Genomic DNA, 20,733 nt, shown 5'->3' on the forward strand with positions numbered 1-20,733 from the left:
CTTAGTGCCCATGTGAAATGCTTCCCGCCTGGGGCTTGTCTCTCCAAGAGAAGACATGTGCTTCAGGCCCTGGTCTAACACAACCAATTGTTACCTGACCGACAGCTCCTGTGATGCAGGATCTGGCACACATTAACCAGTGTGCATCCCGAGCAGGGTGTGAGGATACAAGCTGAAGCCAAACAGATGGTCTTCGAAAAATCTTCCCTAAAGTGTTCTGTGTACTCAAACTTCACTTACCTAACTCTCATCAAACTTGGCTTGATTTGCACATCTGCAGCCAAGTTTGAAGAAAAATATTCAACTGGAAACATGCAGGGAAAAGAGTAATTTTCTTGCACTTGCATAATATAAAAATGAAACAATTTTGTTCAAACCTTAGAAAAACTTAAGAAAAATAGAACCCAACCCTCTTGGGTTGAAACCAAGCACTAGGAAAAAAAGAAATCAACACAGAATGCAAAGTGATGAACGAATGAGAATGAAGTAGAAGGAGAACTGGAGCTACAATGTATAATGACCTATCAACACATTCTATAATGCACACAGAATTTCAGTGAAGACGGAAATCACATCTGCACCGAGTATGGGCAGCTATTGTTTGAAAGCACTGAGCAATGTTGCACACTTCAGACTCCTGATTTCACCATCACCCACCCACAAATACAGTTACTCATCAGTAGCCCTGACTAGCAACAACTGGATCCTCAAAATAGTAACCACTAATTTTAGCAGCATGCTCAGGATTAGCAACTGAATATTATATCCAGTTAATACAAGAATTTAACTGGGCCCTACTAAAATAGTCCAACTGAAAATGATCTAAACCTTTTGAATTCAACAAAACTAACTAGAGGAACAGCACCATAAGGTTGCAAAAACATGCACTTCATAGTAACTCATAGTAATTCCTGCATAGTAACCTCTCTTTATTTTCTTTTTCAAACGTGCTTCACTATATGAAGTGTTTGCATGAGCATATGCCCCTTTTTGAACAAGAAAGAAGCAAAAGCATTTCTGTAATACTACCACAATGAGATCCCAGCCTTGGTCTACTTACAGCTTTGACTTAGGGTGGGGAGAAAATCCATCTGCCCAGTAAATGAGAGGTTCTCTCCAGATACAAACCACTAGATTTATACTTAGGGAAACCCAAATTCTTTAAATATGATTTGATTACATGTCTGATTTTAAAATTGGATTTTTCCTACCGTTAATTTGAACCGTCATTCTTAGGAAGCACCTAAGTTATTAGATGTCCTTGAAAGAGTACACCCTAACTGTACTGAAGTAAAACCAAGTTATAGCCAAGTAACTTTCATATTATTTCCTTCTCAGTAAATGTAATTTTCCAGCTGCTGGTGAGCAGGCCTATGTGTTGGTGCAAGTAGACAGTGAGACTAGTTTCAGCTTTTTCGCTCCTGCTCTGCACAGTGTACTACATAGATGGCCCTCAAAGAGGAAGTCATTAGCTTAATAATAATTCCTGACAGATTCCAAATGAGATATTCCAATAGATATTGCAGTGGCTCCTGGGGTAAATAAAAGGAGAGTTTTATCTTCAAGATGGGAAAGAAAGAGTATGCCGCACTAAATGATGAGTGTGGGTTCTGAGACTAATTGTTAAGCTGGAGTATTTACGATCAAAGGATGGAGAATGGGGCTATCATTGCGAGGCAATTATCTATACACAAATAACTTTAATACTTTGGCGTTTTTATAGCCACCACATTATTTATATTACTATATATTCTATTGAAATACCATTCCCCTGGTTACAAGTACACAGCACTGCATACTTTTTTTTTACTTCATATAAAATTGAAATAAAAAGGAACACTTTGAAATGAGTGGAAGAACAATAGGTCTTATTTAGCCATCAACTACAACAGTATTTAACTTTTGTGCTTTTGATCAATATTTGTGTGACAAGCTATTCATTACTCTTCTCCTCTACCACTTTAATGCTGTTGTTCTTCCCACAGCCTGATCTGCACTTTTGTGAGTTTAATTTATAACAGTTTCCATGGAAAAGAAGTATTCAAAGAAAAAAAAGTGCTGAGACAGCACCTTCTACCAAACCACAAATCTTTTCTAATGTTCATCTTAAACGGAAAGTAATTCTGGGAAACAAATTAATGATATAAATCACATTATCATTACTCACATAAAGATACTCTGTTGTAACTCCTTCAGAAAGCTACAGTGAGTAGCTAAAAGAACTCTATATGGAGAATGCCTGTTTCTAATTAAATTATCTAAAAATAGAGTTGCACATGCATCTAGGACCAAGCCATCTGTGTTATCTCCCTAAGATAAGCCATTCTACACCCACGATGATATCCCTTTCATCACTGCAGATATTCAGAACTAGGATTGGCCCTTCTTTCCCACTTAGGAAGGGAAAAAGAAAAAGGAAGCAAAATTTTAATCCAGATAAGGTTCTTTAAAAGTCAGACCCCTTGTTTTGGAATCCCTTTTCACACCTACTTCTGTCAATCAGAAACGTGATCCAAAACCATGTCCCGCAAGCGGTGGCAATAGTCAAGTAGGATTTCTCCATGAAACACTTTCCCAATGTAGTAAAGAAAGCTGTTTCGAATGGGCTGTCTGCATTGCTTGTGTTTGATGGTTTTGATCCCCCTCCTCTTCTTTTTAACCTATTTGAAAATCTAGCTTTATTCTCCTCATTCTGACAATTAACAGAACAATATAAAAAAGCTGGAACAAAACTGGACCTGAGTCAAAAAGGTTGGATAAGAGATTCCCATGACATCTTTGGTGATACTAAACAACAAAAACCTGTCTTCATACTTCAAGCAGGAGACCAAGGAGACAGAAAACAGTCCTTCTCTCCTAAAAACAGCTACCCACATTATCTGCCAATGTCTGAGGGGAAAAAAGGAGGAACGCTTATCAGGGCCTGTCAAGAGGAGGAAACAATCTCTGCTTAGTCAGAGCCAGTGACATATTATCCCCTTGTTAGGCAGAGGAAAAGCAGAGCGTGAAGGGAGGCAGGGGGTTGGAACAAAATGATCTTTAAGGTCGCTTCCAATCCAAACCATTCCATGATTCCATGATTTCAATGGAGACTTACCCCCAATTCTCCTGCAATACACAGGATGGCATTTGGGGGTCATCTCCCATGACAGGCTCCAGATAATGCCTCACGTTGCAGCCAACAAAGCAACATTATTTACACTTTTCCTTAGATTTTTTGCTGTTAAAATGTATTTAGTGTTTGTTATATTTGCCCCTCCCTCAGTTTTGGGGCTGTTTTGCTGTTGTATGACACAATCTCAAGCAATGTATGTTAAGCTCTTTAGAAGAATTGTTTCACTTTAAGCTTCCATTTCTGCCATCAGCAATAAGAATGCCACTTTACAGTAAAAAGGTATTAATTTCAACCAATTTCTTCAATTAGGTAAGTAACAGTTTTAGACAGCAGACTCTCTACAAAAAACACTCTTACAACCGGCATGATGAAATAAGTGTATTTAGTTTCCCCTAAAGCCTTCCAATTGTTATACACCTTAGAATAAAATAACAGGCAAAATGAAGACTAACCTTTGAATAAATGCCGTTTACTGGTCTCCACTGTTCTCCATTCAAAAGGAAGGGAATTGTTATCTCATAATCTTTTGACTGGTCCTTTGGCATCTGCTGTCTTGAGAATTCCAATTTGCTGTCCACATTCTCACCTAAGGACAGGGAGAAGTACTTCATGTTAGTTGGGAACAGCATCTGACAACATGAACCTTGTCATTTAAGGGACCTGGCAGCATATTTCGAAAGGAAATACTTCAGGAAAAGAATTTGCCATTAAAACATTGTGGGGTCATACTCTCAGTGTCAAAACCCACACAAATTTCCAAGAGAGATGGGATTCTGGGAGAGAAGTGTTGACGTTCATTAGATAGTGCACTTCTGTAGCAGCAGAAGACAGAGACTGCACATAAGGAGTAGAGATACAGGATGCAAAGATAAGGAATTGGGGTGCAAGACTTCTTAAAAACATTTGGAAAGGTATAGGCACCACTATTTGAAGTGTTACATTAAAAATCACACTAGAGTTTGGATTTATTTTCTCCATTGAAGATGATAGCAGGAGGGAATGCAGAGGGTGTCTGTCTTTTCAGTGTCATCATTAAAAGGGTAAGCAAGCTGCAGGGATTTAAAAGAGATAAGATTTTATCAGGACTACGTTTCTCTAATTAAGGTAAGAAATTAGCGTTGATCATTCCACTCCCCAATCCCTCTTCCCCTCATCCCTCTTCCCAGATACAGTCGCAGTGGATCAGATTCAAAGCGGGAGTGGTGGTAGGAGGGGGGACGGTGCCCTTGGAGTGTCATTGGAGCCTTATTCTCCCTGGGGTGAACAAAACCTACAGTTGCTTGACACAGGCTCCCTAGGGACAAACAGTGACCCCAGATTTTCCCTTATGTCCTTCCCATTCCCATGATGGGGTCAGCTGGTCCTCATGCTTCACAAGCTGGAGTCACAGCACTGGTGTAACAACCCATTCTGGGGCTACTGAAAGCTCCAGGTTTATTACACACAGCAGATTTACCATGTGTAATCCTCGGTATTTTATGAAGCCCCAAACACTCCTTAATGCACCATCTTGCTCTGCCAAACAGAGAAGTGTATGGTTGTACTCCATTTTAAGCAGCCTGAACAGTATACAACAAAAGACTGAATATTTACTTAGCAGCCTCAGCATGGACATGCAAGGAGGTCACAAAGTACCAACAATCCCGTAACATCACGGATGCACGTTGTCATTAGTGGGGAAAAAAAAGTCTGGAAGAGAATATAAACTCTCATTGAATTAATGCTCTACTCCTACACAGTTAGATGACTTCAATTCATACCACAATGTCAAAAAGCCATTTGCATGCAACATTTATCAAGTGTTTTTCCTCTCACTAAACATACAACTGGTATTGTGCCTGTCAAAGCAAAGTCCTAAAAAATAGTGTCATGGAACAAGAGCTGGAAATGGTACTGAGAATAAACCTTAAAGAGAAGACAAGGACGGCTTCCAGGTGCCGTGGGACAGCAAAAAACACCAGTGAAGTTTGACACGTGCTTGACCTACCACCACACTGAGCCCTCTGGTGCACTAGGACCCCCCAAGGATGAGACCTGAGTCTTTGCAGGGGTTCTAGTGTGCCCATCCTCCACTAAGATGTAGAAAGGCCAGTGTTACCTTTCTTCCTCCTTCCCCCCTTTGCCTTTGGGCTAGGAGGTGCAGAGGGAAGGTGATTGATGACATAGCATTTTAGCAGCTAAACCACAGCTCAGGGCTGAACTAGGTATTGGAGTGAGAGAAGAGCTGTAGAGTCAACCTTCTCAGTGTTCAGCACTGCCACCCCACCAACCTGACATACCCTATCTGGCACCTAACACGCTCAGGATCCAGAGCTATGTTTTGAGCAGAACGACCCACGTTTAGTCACTCTTAGAACGAAAACCATCTATGCAGTCATTATGATTAAGCCAACATAAAAGGAAAACAAGTTCAGTATTTTCCAGCATGCTTTTAGAGAGATGACACTTCCCCTAAAACATGAAAAAAGGACCAAGATAAAATGATAACGTATACTGGGGAGAGGAAAGTTGCTTGCTATATGGGTTTTCTTGTAGAAAAAGGGTTCTCACCCAACGCTCAGCACAACCCAAGCCAAAGTGACAGGGGTCTGGCAGGATGCAGTGTCAGCCCTTGGAAGGGATGGTCCAAACCCTGCACACAATTGGGTTCACCCCTATGGAGGAGTATGAGATACCATCTCGCCTGTCTACAAGGGTCTAGACAGAACCTCTTTATTCTGATTACCAAGCATGAAGCTCCATGCACAGAACAGAAATTTATGAAGCATATCTCAAAGAAATGAGAAAAGTTTGGCTCTAGCCCTGATCTTTTTTTTCTCTTGGCTCACTAGAGCAGTCTCAACTACATGAATTAAATGACTCAGACCCTTCTATTATTTTGTAGGATTTGCATTCTGAAAGTTTCATGAGATCTAGCACAACGAGAATCCTTTTCTTCCCACAGATGAACTGTCTACATCACTTCCACGCAGTCTTACACCATGGAGCTGCAGCTAGATAGTAGGAAGCATCAAAATCTTTCTGGTATTCCTACTCCTACTTGTGCAAGTTGCCTTTCTTATTAATTCAAAGCATTAACATCACAACATTTCCCAAAACACAAGAAAAAGGGAAGGGGAAGGGATCAGCATTCCTGCACATTCTTCCCTGTGAGGGTGGTGAGGTGCTGGCACAGGGTGCCCAGAGAAGTTGTGGCTGCCCTTCCCTGGGGCAGTGTTCAAGGCCAGGTCGGACAGGGCTTGGAGCAACCTGGTCTAGTGGAAGGTGTCCCTATCCATGGCAGGGGATTGGAACTGGATGAGCTTTCAGCTCCCTTCCAACACAAACCATCTAGAATTCTAATTCTACGTGTTATTCCCTCATTATATGGCATGGTCCAGAAAGTGCAACTGCTATAAAAATATCACTGGAAAAGAGAACAATATCTACACAAAATGTAGTTCAATTTTGCCCCTCCTATTTCTCTTCCATCAGGACAAAGTGATGCCTGTGGTGCATAAGAAAGTATGGTTACAATGAGCAAATTTAATCTTACACACATGCTTATTTATCTGCACACTGAAAATGCATATTGTGAAGAAGTGTTGATAGTCTGGAGACAGACATCAAGACAGGTTTATAGGCAGCAGTTATATCTTTATTGGAAAAGATAATTTATTGGGGGGAAACAAACCAGACAAGCTTTAGGGCTTGCAAAGTCTTCTGAAGCCATGGCATTTATAAAACACAAGATCAATTTCTGTCTAGTTGCTTTCCTTCAGCCAAATAGTTTGCTGCTTATCTGAATGTTTTTATTTAAATGATTGGGTGTGATAGAAATCACAGTTTGCTGCAGAGGGCAGAGAAAGCTCTGCAGCCCAGTCACACGGCCTCATTCTGATAAGCACTTGGGCACATGCTTAACGTTATGCACTTGCTTGTCCTCAGTGTGATATATGCACTTTACAGTTACTTTTGTAAAGCAAATAACAATGTTTTTCTGATTTAAGGTCATTATATTTTCAAACTATGTATATTTCTGAAGGACTACAAAATGAAGAAACCTGTATAACTGATAAACTCTAGATCAGTCTTTAAATATAAAAAAGAAATCTATAAAAAGGAGGAATATAAAAAGGTAAATCCTTTAAATAGGATTCTGCAGCCTGATTGCAAAGCTTCAAAGAACACGTTACAGAAAATAAGGAATCACAGCCATGGAAGAGTGACCCACACATCTCCATCTGAAATGGGAAAGATGACAGCACGATGGGAAGGGACTGGACATCTGTACTAACAAAGGGTTTCCATCACCTTGATCACATCCCGTGAGCTCCCAGTGCTGCAGTTCTTCATGTACACAGACGTGCTGGTATTTCCTCTCTGCCACTCTTCATCTCCTTTACCCATTTTCGTTACGATTTCTTTGAAGCTGGAACCATTAGAGTTGTTTGCATTACATTAATAACAGGGCCTCTTCTCTACAGGGACTCCTGGTGTTACAGCAATATAAATAGTGTAATAATTGAAATCAGAGAATTTAAATTTTGGTAATGTGTCAAGAGAGGGGATGAAAATCAGGCCATCTGTATCACCAGAAACTTTTATTAGAGCCAGGTTTCCTATCTTTTGTGTCACACGCACCTACTTACTCACCTACTTATTGCCCATTTCAGTGAAGTTCTGTCCTGTTCTTCCCGATGCAAGCTCGTCTCCCACTTTTTCACATGAAAAACTTCACAGTTGTGTCTATCTGTTTTCTATTTTCAGCCTGCACTGAAGGTAACGCTTTTGATCCACAAGCAGCCCACAAGCTGATGTAGCATACCTTATTCTTCTTTTTTTCAGCAATATAAAAGATGCTTTGTACAAATTGTGAGATGAGTCGATGTTATCTGTCAGTGGCTTTTGTGTGGCTTAAATATTCTTCATCTGCCATGTACTTCTACAACTTTTCTTCTTTGCACAGTATCATACAACCTTGTTGGCAAAGAAGTTCAGAATAGTTTTCATCTTTTTGCTTTGTATTTCAGTTCCTCTGAGCTCTGCGCAAAATAAACTCCAAGCCTGCAACATGACATCTTTGTTTAATGGGTACTGCCTCCTGAAGAAGCCCAGACATAATTCACATTTGCCTTTACATAAAATTAATAAGCTTTTAGTCAGTGCAATTGAAGCAGTGCAATTTATTTGTCCTTATGATAAATAAAAAAGTGAATGTTCTCAGTGCTGAACGGGTTTGGATAAAATGGGATGAAGTAGAAGGAAGAAGAGAAAACGTTCCCCCCAACTGCACACCCCAGCCATTCTGCTGGGTTTGCTCTGTGCTCGCCTGGCATGCCACAGGAGAGGAGTCTGACCTGGGGTGGTTTATAAATACCACCCATCTATTAACATACAGATTTACAATAAAGCCAATGTATGAGGCTGTGTTTCCTTCCTGTTGTGGACATACATGTTCTGGGAGTCTCATCATAGAATCATAGAATCAACCAGGTTGGAAAAGACTTTTCATCAAGTCCAACTTTTACGCCAGCACTTCCAAGTCCACCACTAACCCATAGATATAGACCCATATAAGGGCCTCATCTACATGGTTTATGAACACTTCCAGGGATGGCGATTCCTTATGCACATCTTGTCCCATACATGTTAACATGATCCCATCAGGGTCCCAAGGCACCCAAGGGCTCTTATAGCCCTGGCACCCCACTAAAGCCCAGCTTTAAAACTCATGCTGTGGGATGCCCATCATCAACCCAGACCACAACCTCCTCCCCACCACACTGCACTCAGACACCCATCATCTCACCCCCTGCAATTACTGCCGGTTATAGAAATAATGAAAGCAGGGGAATAAAAAAAAGGCTAAATTAAATTAAATTATATTATCCTTGTGTTACCTTTCATATTACAAATGGACTCAGAATTGTAAGTCGCAGCCTATCTACTTTTTCCTCTGCCACAAAACAACAATGCACAGGAATAATCTTAGGATAGAACAGAATAATAGAACAGAGTAATCTTTCTGCAAACTGAAAACAGCTAACAGCACTGCTCTGCATCACAGTGCTTTGTCAATGCTGTGGAAGACAAAAAGGGTGTACTCTATCCATTTCCTTCCTCATTTTCCTCAGCTTCCTCAGCTTGATTCACAGTCAGTAGGATCTATTGTTTGGATGGGTCATTTCCAGCTGTGGAGGACAGGCTATGCCCATGGCCGCATCCAGCACTCGCTGGACCATTGGCAATTAGTTTTGTGGCAGGGCACTGAAGCATCCCCACAGGCTCTGCTGCCAGATGGCTTCTGCTGTAGCCCAGAACACCTCGGGTCAGCTCTGTGCCACCAGCCCCAGCAAGCTGGGCAGGAATCCCAGCAGAGCCACCACTGCCAGTGGGGACACCTATCAGACGGGAAAGAGATTTATCCCTCCAATTAGTTGCTTTTCTCCCATGTCTTATTTGGGGATTCTTTTAACATCTCCAGACTCAAAAGGGAACTTCTTAATCCAAAGTTATCAAACTTACACACAGAGAGGAGGACAAAGCATTTGCCCTTCAAGATGGGAGTGGACTTAGGAAATATAAGAAGGGGATGAAACTGGGTAAGGAGTAGAGACTACCCACCAAGCACATCACTAATCAACCAGGTAAAAGAAGGTTTCTGCCAAGGATCAGTATTAGGATCAATCTTAGTATTTCTATCAGCAACTTTTACTCAATGTGTACAAGTATCCTCTTGATATCCAATGCTCCAACAAGTTTGGAGAAAATGTCTGCACAGAAAAGGACAGGAATATTACAGAAGAATCCAATAACTTGCAGGCTGGAGCAAAGGGATAAAACCAAGCAGCACAGAATGGAGGGTTGTACCCTTGGGGACTAGTAAGTTTTCTGCTCTAAGTGGAGGTCTTCAAAGGCAAATGACACCAGAAAGACCCATACATTCTATTCAGTGTATACTGATACCACATGAAGCAAAGAAGGTCCTGAAATGCTGCATCAGAAGAGGTGTTTCCAGTTCAGATATTGAAGTTACTCCTGAAAGCTAGCAATAGAAGCACATCTGGAATACTGGGGGCATTTCTCCTCACCTGCATTCATGAAGGATTAATTCAGCCTGGAGCTGGTAGATTGGAAAGGCTGCCAGGGTGAGCAGGGAAGTGCAAAGACTGAAGTACAAGAAAGGAACTAAATGAATTATTTTGCATAATCTACAAAACTGAAGATGACAGGACCCATGACTGTCCTTTAGCTTTATGTACCTCTTGGTATTTATCTTGCCAGTGCTGATATATTTATAGGTGGTAAGAGTATAAAGTGGCTATACATAAAGTTGGATAGGAATGCAATGTAGAACTTCGGAGCAAAGAAGATCACATCCAGCTCTTGTGCATCAAGGAAAAAGAAAATTAAAAATCAGCTTGCTTTAAATGGAAATTGTTAACATTAGGACTGAGCCTGCATCATGCCAAAAAATAAATAAGTGCCAGCTATCCAACTATCTGGCCAAGGAGTGGAGATGTGTGCTTCCATACCTCTATTTCACTCCATCTTCCAGCAAAAGCCAAAACATTACCCAAGCTAAACACTACCCAGGCACAAATCTTGCTGAAAACACCTTATGGAATGGTACCATTCTGACTGAGACAGGAAAAATAATGAATTGTCACTTACTAATACCAAAAAAAAAAAAAAAGTAGACTATAATAATATCTGGTAATAAATATGAAAATGCTGCAAAATAAACCAATGCAATATTTCAAGTGCATAATGGTTAAAGAAAGGGGGGTTGGAACTAGGTATCTTTAAGTTCCCTTCCAACCCAAACCATCCTAGGATTCCATGATAAAGAAAGCCCAGTAACTTGCACAGCGTCATGTAAGCAACAGCTTGCCTTAAAGCCAGCCATCCATCCGTCTTAAATGTTACTCTAACCACCAGCTGAAAACACAGACACCCTCTCCAGAGAAAGGACAAAAATCAGGAACTCCACCACACTGATAAGGCACTTCTCGTTATCCCACTAACAGCCCTTCCACAGCTTTAAAAAAGACAGCACAGAGCAGAGTCTGCCCTCAGCTGTATGTAACCACAAAAGTCTGGGCAAGATTGGGCTGTGCATAAAATAAAACTCTTATCTCTCACAGTAAAGTTTTTATGAGTTCAAAACCATAAATTATTTTTCCAACTAACCTTTGCACATCTAAGCAGTACATTGATTCTCTCTACAAAAAAAAATCTAGTAAAATCACTCCTTTCATGGCCTGCCTGGAAAATAATTATTAAAGAAGAAGGCAAGCCACCTAACTAAACACAAAGTTTTACTTGTTTTCTCATTCCTCCCCCTATTCCCAAACCCAAGACCTCAGGCATTTAAGCACAAGCAACTTTTAGAAAGCAACTCATTCCATGGATCTTCTTGAGCTTGAATCGTGTCTTTTCCTTCACGTCGCAAAATTACTACTCATGTTCAACATTTTTAAAACATCAAAAGTCTGCAAAGGTCTTTGATGAGCCTGAGGACAGGCAGCAGCAAGACAACTCCATGCATTTCTGAGGTTAATTTTGTGTTCTTGCTGCTTCTAATGGAAAAATATCCCCTCTCCAGCTTGACAACTTTGAACTGATCCATGTGTGACTATGCAGGATGCCCACTTCATCTTTCACACTAAGCAGCTTCATGAGCACTGACCACTCAGATGAGAAATAGGAGTTAGAGATACACTGATCCCCTTTAACTGAACAGCATTAAAAACATGCTTTTTAATATTTCAGTTTTATAATTCTAAGTGCTATCTCCTGTCATCACTTGTTCTTGTATGAGCTATTTCCTTCCTAAATCTAATTCTGCTGATGAAATAATCTACGAGAGGGAAGAGCCCTTGCATCCCTCCCCCTTGACATTCCATAAACTCCATGAAAAAAGTCATGTGTTCAACATTTTACTATGGACATGGGAGTGAAAGCTTAAATTTGAAGGTAACTCGCTGTTCTTCTTCACCAAGGGCTCTGCGGTCAGTGTCACCGTGCAACCAGCTGAACAAACCAATGACACACATTAAGGAGAAAAAGACAGAGAGAGGGGAAAAGAAGGAAAATAAAATGTTCATTGTGGAACATACCCCCTAAGCAGTTGGATCATCTTAATCTTCAAGCTTCTGTAATACAACTGTTGGAAGGCTCTAAGTCTGCACACAATAAAGTGCTTTATTCAGGGAACCATATGACTCCATCAGTCATTCAAGCACATGTTTGGCACAGATTGAAAGTGAAAAGCATAGCTAAGTCAAATATTTCAAAACTGAACTTGTCTTTCTAACACACATGGTTTATATATTGGTGTAATATCTATATAACTTTTCAGTTCTCATATAGGGTAATGTCATGGCTGAAGTACAAAATGATGTCTGCTGCACCAGGCAGCATCGCGCTTCTCAGGAGTTAAGACATGCCAAAAAGCCATTTACTAGAAAATTAAAAGGAAACTATCACACTTGACAGGTCCTCAAGAAAACTGTGAAAATAGCTTTTGTTCCTTCTAATTCTTGAATATCAATTTCTCAAATCAGGATGCTACACCATTCCTTGCTAGAGAGCTGTGCTGTAACAAATCCAGGACAGCCAGTTCCTTCCTCTTCCCGTGCCCAAGATCTGTCTCCTCTGTTTGCAGATGAAATATTGCTCATCATACAGAGTTACTCCTGCTGATGCAAATGCGATTAAAGCAATCTTGGGAGAGCACAGTGTGATTAAAGCATAAGTAATGTGAGAAGGATTTGGGCTTTCATTATACAGAATACATATTGAAATGCACTCAAGGAAAGAAGCCAGTATATCTCAATATCCTCCCTGTTCTCAAGAACAAAATGTGACAAGTGGAGTTTTGAGAACAACATTTGCCATTGACTGCAGGAGGGGGCAGGGAGGCTGCAGAACATTTCAAACAGTGAAAACCAAGCTTGATCACATGTATAGAATATATACATATACTGTATTTGGGAAACAGCTGTCCAGCCTCGTTTGTGATGTTGTTGTGCTTGACTGAGGTATTACTATTCAGGAGCAGTCCAAAAAGTTGCCTTTTTTCCCTGGAAGAGAACGTTTCAAAATATGAGAGAAATAAACCAGCGAAGCATTGAACCAGAGGGCATTTCGGCGCACAGGGTGATGGGTATGGGTTCCAGGTTCCCCCTGTGGAAGAGCTCAGCGCTGGGAGTTCACAGAAGAGGGCAAGTTGTAAATGCAAGGTTCAAACCCAAAGCAGCTTTGAAAAGTAAGTGACATAACAGCTCAGGAGAACTTCTGCCCTCTTGCTGTAAATCCTGTTTTAAGCTTGCTTCTGTTCCAAGTCCTGATGGACACCACATAAATTGGCCCAGTCATTCTAAAGTGTGAAAACAAGCAGGACGTGACTAAAACCAGGTGAAAAATAGAGGGTTGCACAATGCCTTTCCCACAGTTGTTTCCAGGATGCCATAACTCCGCATCACGCCAACATCATCCCAGCATAAGCACTACTGAAGCTTTTGATAAGGGCTGTAGGGACAGGACAAGAGGGAATGGCTTTAACCTGCCAGAGGGGAGATTGAGATGAGCTCTGAGGCAGAAGCTCTTCCCTGTGAGGGTGCTGAGGCGCTGGCACAGGGTGCCCAGAGAAGCTGTGGCTGCCCCATCCCTGGCAGTGTTCAAGGCCAGGTTGGACACAGGGGCTTGGAGCAACCTGCTCTGTTGGAAGGTGTCCCTGCCCGTGGCAGGGGCTTGGAACTGAACTAGATGATCCCTTCAAACCCAAATCATTCTACGACAATTACACGAAAATCCAGACCCAGCCTTACTCTCCCCCGCCAAACCCTCAAGAAAGGCTTCTTTCCATTGAATGAAGTTGCAAATTACTCCCCAACTTACAATTTCCTCTCACTCTTTTCAAGGTACAGTACAATCCTTTTCTCCAATGATTTACTAGCCATCCTCACTGAGTACAAGGAATCCTTACCATAGCTTGTATTGAGGGATGTTCCTTCCCATATATGATCATCAGTGAAAAAAACTACCGAGTGGGAGCTGGAGTTGTGCTCATCCCATGCACATACATCATTCATTCAGACATTCTCCAGGAAATCACACTGAAAACATGGCAAGTCCAACTCCAGTGAATTGCAGTATTAATTTAGGTAAACGTGCATGGAAACAATTTGTAACTCTTTCCCAAGCCTAGCAAATGAGCTACTGAGCTGGCGAGTTAATATCCATCATGCGTTTTTGTTTGTATGGGGAATACCTGCTACTCGCCTTACACAACAGCAGAAAGAGAAAAATTACCTGCACCTGTACTAACATAAGCTGTCTCTGAAGTCTGTCTTCCTAATTTTGAAACATGAATGAATGGAAATTTAAGAGTTACTTAATGTTCTTGAAGTAGAGCAGAGGTTTATGTGTGCAACCTCAGAACAAATGTCACCATAAGCACTGGATTGGTCCAGAACTTCACAGGCTTCTTCAGATGAGCTACAGGAGTAATGAACATTTACTTTTATTGTTTCCTCAGGGCAGAATATCTTCCCAGGTCACTGGCACAGCTTTGTTCATCTAGCCTACACATCCTCTGATCCTGTCAAGCAGATTTTAAATGAATAGTGCAGAACATCAGCACCAGGTTGTACAAAGGAAACAGATCCATGGAGGTGAGACATTTTATCCCAACTGAGGATCAGGCAAGGAGCATACCCGATACAAAATAAATAGACAAGCTGCTTCTTTCTAAAGAGTGAAGATATCTTCTACAATGACACTGCACTTTTCCCTCAACCCAAAGTATATCTTCAGTGGGGTGCATTTTCCTCACTCAAGAAGCAACAGATGAAGAAATAAACACTATTTTACTTGGAGTGCTTACCTCATGCTTTAAAATCTGTGTCAAAACGCAAGAGTGGTTTTTAACTGCGATACAGTTTTATGACTTCCAATTCAAAAAGGAATAGGGATCACAAGTGAGATGCTGGATCCTTCCCTATCAGCTGCAGAGGCCACATTTTCATCTCAGCTCTGTCAGCACAGTGCTCTCAATGGCAGAAAAGGAATAAAGACTCAAATAATTTGGACCGAATAGTTCTCCTCCCCACGTCTTCACATTGTTGAAGTAACAGAGGATCTTCATCACACTACCATTGCTGCATACAGAGAGTGCTGTTGAATATACTGGTGATGCTCAGCTCCACGCATGGTCAGGCCTTTATGCTCACCTTAATAAATGTAGCATTACAAAGTCGAGATTAACTTGTTTATCATTTTTTTACATGACTATATCAAAACAAAATCCATAAACACCAGGTTTCAGTGAGGTTTATATTCCAATATATTCTTTTCAAGGTGACACATGAGGTTTATATTCCAATATATTCTTTTAAAGGTGACACATGAGGTTTATTTCTTTTGCTCGATCAGCTGTTCCCAGAATTAGAACACATTAAAAAGAAGCAAGAAAACAGCAAACTTTCACCATTGTCAGAAGGCAGCTTTTCACTTAATGCATATGACACATACTATTAGACTAAATTTACAGGGACTGGCACAGTTCCTGTTAAAGAATATCTCAAAATAAACTAGTTAAAGATTCTTTTGTGCCAAATTCTGCATCCATTTTTTATGCCTTGCTGTGTATTATCCAGCATGGCTAAAAGGCCATGAAACCTTTCACTTCTTGCCTTATTAGATCATACATTTTGAACAAGAAAGCATGTGTTCATCTAATCAATGGTTTATCATGTTGACCTTGTGAATGGACAATCCTCCACCCCTGATTTAACCAAGTATTTCTCATCCTAGCTCCAAGTCGTGGAAAGCAGCAAACTCCTTTATGGGGTGTGTAAAAAAACAATGATACAACATGAAGTGATTTAACTGAGGAGTCAGCATTTCTGATTAGATGATGCAGTTCATCAAGGCACTTTCTGAAGCACCGATAACCAACTCACATTCAATATAAACATAGTCTCACTCTTACGTGACACTAAAAAGAGAAGGGTCAACATCCTAGAGCAGGGATCTCATAAGAAACAGTACCTTTTCTAAGTTAGTGTGATCCTCTTATCACAAAGATTAAAATTTAATGTAATTGATGCACTTTGCCCTATATTAGCAAGAAACAAAAGGCACTGTCCCTTTTGATTGCAATGTCCTATCAAGAATCAACTGCAACCCCCTAACAGGGCTTAATTTGTCATAGACTTGCCCTGCAGACCCAGCAGGACCTAAGAGAAGCCTCTGCAGGTGTGATTTAGGCCTTTACTACTATAAAATTTTGGAGATGATGTGCTTTTGTCCTAGGAATAATCTGAAAAGCTACTTGAAATGCAAGTACAATGTGCATGCAGGAAGAGCAAAATCAGAGATGGCACAGAGTAAAACACAAGAACTAGATAATCTTAAGGTCCTTTCCAACCCTAACTATTCTATGATTCTAACTTGTGGAGGAAAAAAAGCCATCATAAAAAGGGATAAAATAAAAAAACCCCTCCAGTATGAATAGCATGAAGGGCCTGGCATGCTAAGCAGGACTGGATGTTGTGTGAGATACAGAGCTGGGGAGAGCCCGCTGGTGTATCAGAGCCTGGCCATATCATAGAATCGTGGAATGGTTTGGGCTGGAAAGGACCTTAAAGCTCATCCAGTTCCAGCCCCCTGCCACGGGCAGGGACACCTTCCACTAGAGCAGGTTGCTCCAAGCCCCTGTGTCCAACCTGGCCTTGAACACTGCCAGGGATGGGGCAGCCACAGCTTCTCTGGGCACCCTGCGCCAGCGCCTCAGCACCCTCACAGGGAAGAACTTCTGACCAAGATCTCATCTCAATCTACCCATATCCAAATACATAAGTGTAACTGTATTTCAGACCTAATTGCAAACACCCTAGAAATATCAATTCTCAGTTTACAACAAGCCTTATAGCAAAAGTCATGAGAAAACCCACCCCATCAGCCCTCAAACATGCAGTCTCCAAGCCAGGTTCTGCGACAGGAGGCTTGGTAGCACCCCCAGCAGAAGCTGGGATGTTAAAGCACCTTGGCCACATGCGCATGTTGCTCTGCCGGCCATATCCTGCTGCTCACCATTCACATGCAACTCCACAGCCTAAACAGGTATGCTCAAAAGGCTGCACACAAATACTGATAAAACGAAGCCCAGCTGGACTCCTCAGACAATTTGCACTGGCAACGTGAGATATGTTAGAAACATAGCGACTGCAGTGATAAATCTGTCAGGATTAGGATATGTGAGGTCTGAACCAGGCTGTTGGAGGACCAAATAAGCCTTTTACATGAATACAGCTTTTTTAAAACAGAATTTCGTGATCACTAGCATCGGCGGCAGCAGCTGACAGCCTCAGTGGTAGTAACAGATAAACACAGCTCTGATCTGCTGCACTCACTCACGTGCCATTAGACAAGCACCACTGGGGCAGGCTTCATGCTGCGAGCAGGATGAAAAGCCACCCAAAACGTAGCCTGTCAATCATTAGTTCAAGGATGCCCTTTGTGGCTGGATGGAGATGTTTCCAAAACACCAGTGAATAACATGGCAGCTCCCCAGTGAGCAGGAGAGTTAACGACGCGAACATGATTTGAAGAGTGGGCATAATATCCTCAGCTGGTGTATTTTGGCATGAATCTGCGGAGCCCCATGGACACTGACAGCTCATGCCAGGCTGCCTGCAGGGGACCCGATAGGGATAATCGTCAGACAAGAAGGTGATTATACACAGACCATAAATATCTGCCACAAATACAGGAACAGTCTGAGAGAAGACAGTATTTGAAAGTGAGCTCTAAAACACAGAGAGTGTTGGAGACATCAGGTTTAAAGGGAGAGACAATGGAAGATTTCTTCTGTCATTTATTTCCATTACAGCCAATGCAGTTGCAATCAGTAATGAAAATAAAAGGTGACAGAAAAGTTATTTTAATTGAAGGTAAAGAATTTTGGACTGCAATTTTAGGATTGTCATTTTTCCTCCAGCTAACACCTAATACCTAAAAGAGATTTAAGAGCTTCCCCACACACACGAATTTGGGGTTTAACTTTACACACCATCACTTTGTCTGCCCTGCACATACAGGAAAGCCTTGACTCTGCAAAAAGCTTATACACATGTAGATTTTAAGGCTACTGAGTCTGGAAGATGAGATCTTACCCTCCTATATATTATCCTCCACAGGGATAGTAAAGCTAATTTTGCTTTATTAAGGCGGGTACTTCAATTAGTTTTCCTTTTTGTCCATAAGGACTTTTAGCCAGCAACTAAGAGCTGGCAATACTGAAAACTACCAGGGCAATTTTAAAACCATAAGAACTGGAAAGGAAACTCATGCTACAAGTGGGTGGCAAGGCTACTTTTAAGTCATCTAGCTCATAACCTGATAATGTCTGTTTTACATAGAGTTGTTACTAGGGCAGTCCCACACTCTGCATGTCTCTTGCCATATCGTATCGTAACTTAGACTTCTGTTCTTAATCACTAAGCACGTGTTTCTGTAAAAATTGGGATATCCTGCCAGCACCTCAAATCCCTGACACCGGGCCCAGAGCAGGCGCAGCACCACAGCCAGCTGAGGTAGAGGTTGCAAAGCTTCTGGAGATGTGTGCCAAGCACGACAAGGACTTTTCATCACCAGGCAGCCTCGCCGGGTCTCGAAGCATGCGACTGGAACTTTCAGCACCTCTGCGACCAAGAAAGCAGCACATGCTCTGGCAAAGCTAAAGCTGTTCTCTACTTCCATAGAGAATAAACATGGAACGAAAGGAGAGGATGCTCACTGAGCACACTGGCTGCAGATGCAAATGAGCACGTTATAGACGTGTTATGGAAAGGAGCGGGGAAGATGCGGCAAAGCAGACCCAAAACCCAGCTGAGCTGCGAGGGTCAGCAAGCACTGCTGTTGCTCAAGCTTAGACATCTAAAGACAGGCACCATAAGGATGAGCAGCTGACACAAACTTTATAGAGAGCTTAATTCATCACTGCAAATGTAACCTTAGAGCTTCAGCTTGGCTCTTAGGGAATCCCCAAACGCAAGTAACAGGATTTCCACCCCTACCCACTATTGTCTCTCATCTGTATGTTAGATCTAAGTCACCTACAGTTTGTCCTCTTATTTTATTGCAGGGACAACTACTTAGCGGTATATTCATGTCTTCATTTCTGTCATATGTAAATGCTTGAAGCATCTTACCTCAAACTTTTGTGGAAGTGTAATCAAGTTCGCCCTCTGTCCCAGCTCACCTCCAAAACACAGAGGGGCCCCAGCATCATAGAATCAACTAGGTTGGAAAAGACCTTCAAGATCCAGTCCAGCCATTGATGGTCTGAGCATGGGAACGTCCTACCTCAATCCAAACCAACCCACCCTCCACCTATGCAAAGGGAACAGCCACAGCGGAGCTGGGGACCTATTTCTCCTCATTTGCCTGAGAATTTCTGCAGCCTTTATCACCAACATGCTGATTTGGTGCATATATAAATGTGACAAAGAGAAATTAAAACCTCTTACAAAAGCAAAGCAGAGCTTCAACTCCTGTTAATTAATTCCCATAACTCCTAGGTGCTCCATTAAATGCCAACAACTTGTTCCGTCTACCCTAGGATTTCCATGTGGTAAAGTATCTCTCCGTCTTTCTCTCAGCAAATCCCGAGCCAAAGTCCCAGTGAAAGTTGCTGTGAATAAATCTGGAGACAAGCAAACATTTGCCAAGTTTAAAGTTACGATGAAAAAAAAGCCCCAAGACAAGTTTGTAGTAACACATGGGGACACACGCGCTCTTCAGCGCTGTTACTTATATTTATACAAGAGAATCTCCCTTCCTCTCTCTCATAAAATATGCATTGTCAGCTGCTGCTTAATGAAGAGGACAGGGCCTGAGCACTCCAGTGATTCCAGAATAAGCCCCTGACTCGCCATACAAAGAGACAAGTCACTTTTCCAGTGCTGCAAAACATCTTTTAAGACTGACTCCACCGATCCCTGCCTTGTGCTCTGTTTGAATGAGCGCAGCAGCCAGCAAACTTCTACCCAGCGAGGACGCTTTTACCATCAGCAGTTGGCTTTTCCAGGCAATCCTTCCCGGCTGGGAACAAGTCTGAACTCTGACAATCCTCTCCAATTCAGCCCCAGTCCGCGGGTGGCTGTTTGATGGGGTCCCTCCGGGAAAAACTGCTCCATGGGATGGGGACTCACGCACACACCGGAGGGTCCCGGGAACCCACAGGGCATCCCCCATACCGGGGGTTCCCAGGGACCCCGCAGCGCATACCCCATACCGGGGATCCCCAGTACACATAGACCGGGGGTCCCGGGGACCCCGCACGCATCCCCCATACACTGGGAGTCCCCAGGACCCCACAGGGCACACCCCATACAGGGGGTCCCCAGCACCCCCCCACACTGGGTGTCCAAGGAACAAGCAGGGCACCACCACACACCGGGGATCCCTGGGACCTTGCAGGGCATTCCGCATACAGGGGGTCCCGGGGACCCCTCAACGCATCCCCTAAACCGGGTGTCTCCAGCACCCCCACACACTCTGCGGGTCCCCAGGATCCTGCAGGGCAACCCCACACACACCGGGGGTCCCTAGGACTCTGCAGC

General features: G+C 42.3%; 1 protein-coding gene across 1 annotated transcript in view; it reads right to left on the reverse strand.

Annotated features, from left to right (window-relative positions):
* ADAM12 (ADAM metallopeptidase domain 12) overlaps positions 1-20,733 on the reverse strand; it is a 188,089-nt gene that overhangs the window by 166,813 nt on the left and 543 nt on the right. Inside the window, exon 2 of the mRNA XM_030488359.1 lies at positions 3,568-3,701. Within this exon, the coding sequence (XP_030344219.1) occupies positions 3,568-3,701 (134 nt within the window). The remainder of the gene's footprint in view (positions 1-3,567; positions 3,702-20,733) is intronic.

This window comes from Strigops habroptila, chromosome 5 (genome assembly GCF_004027225.2).
Source record: "Strigops habroptila isolate Jane chromosome 5, bStrHab1.2.pri, whole genome shotgun sequence".
Classification (NCBI taxonomy): Eukaryota; Metazoa; Chordata; class Aves; order Psittaciformes; family Psittacidae; genus Strigops; species Strigops habroptila.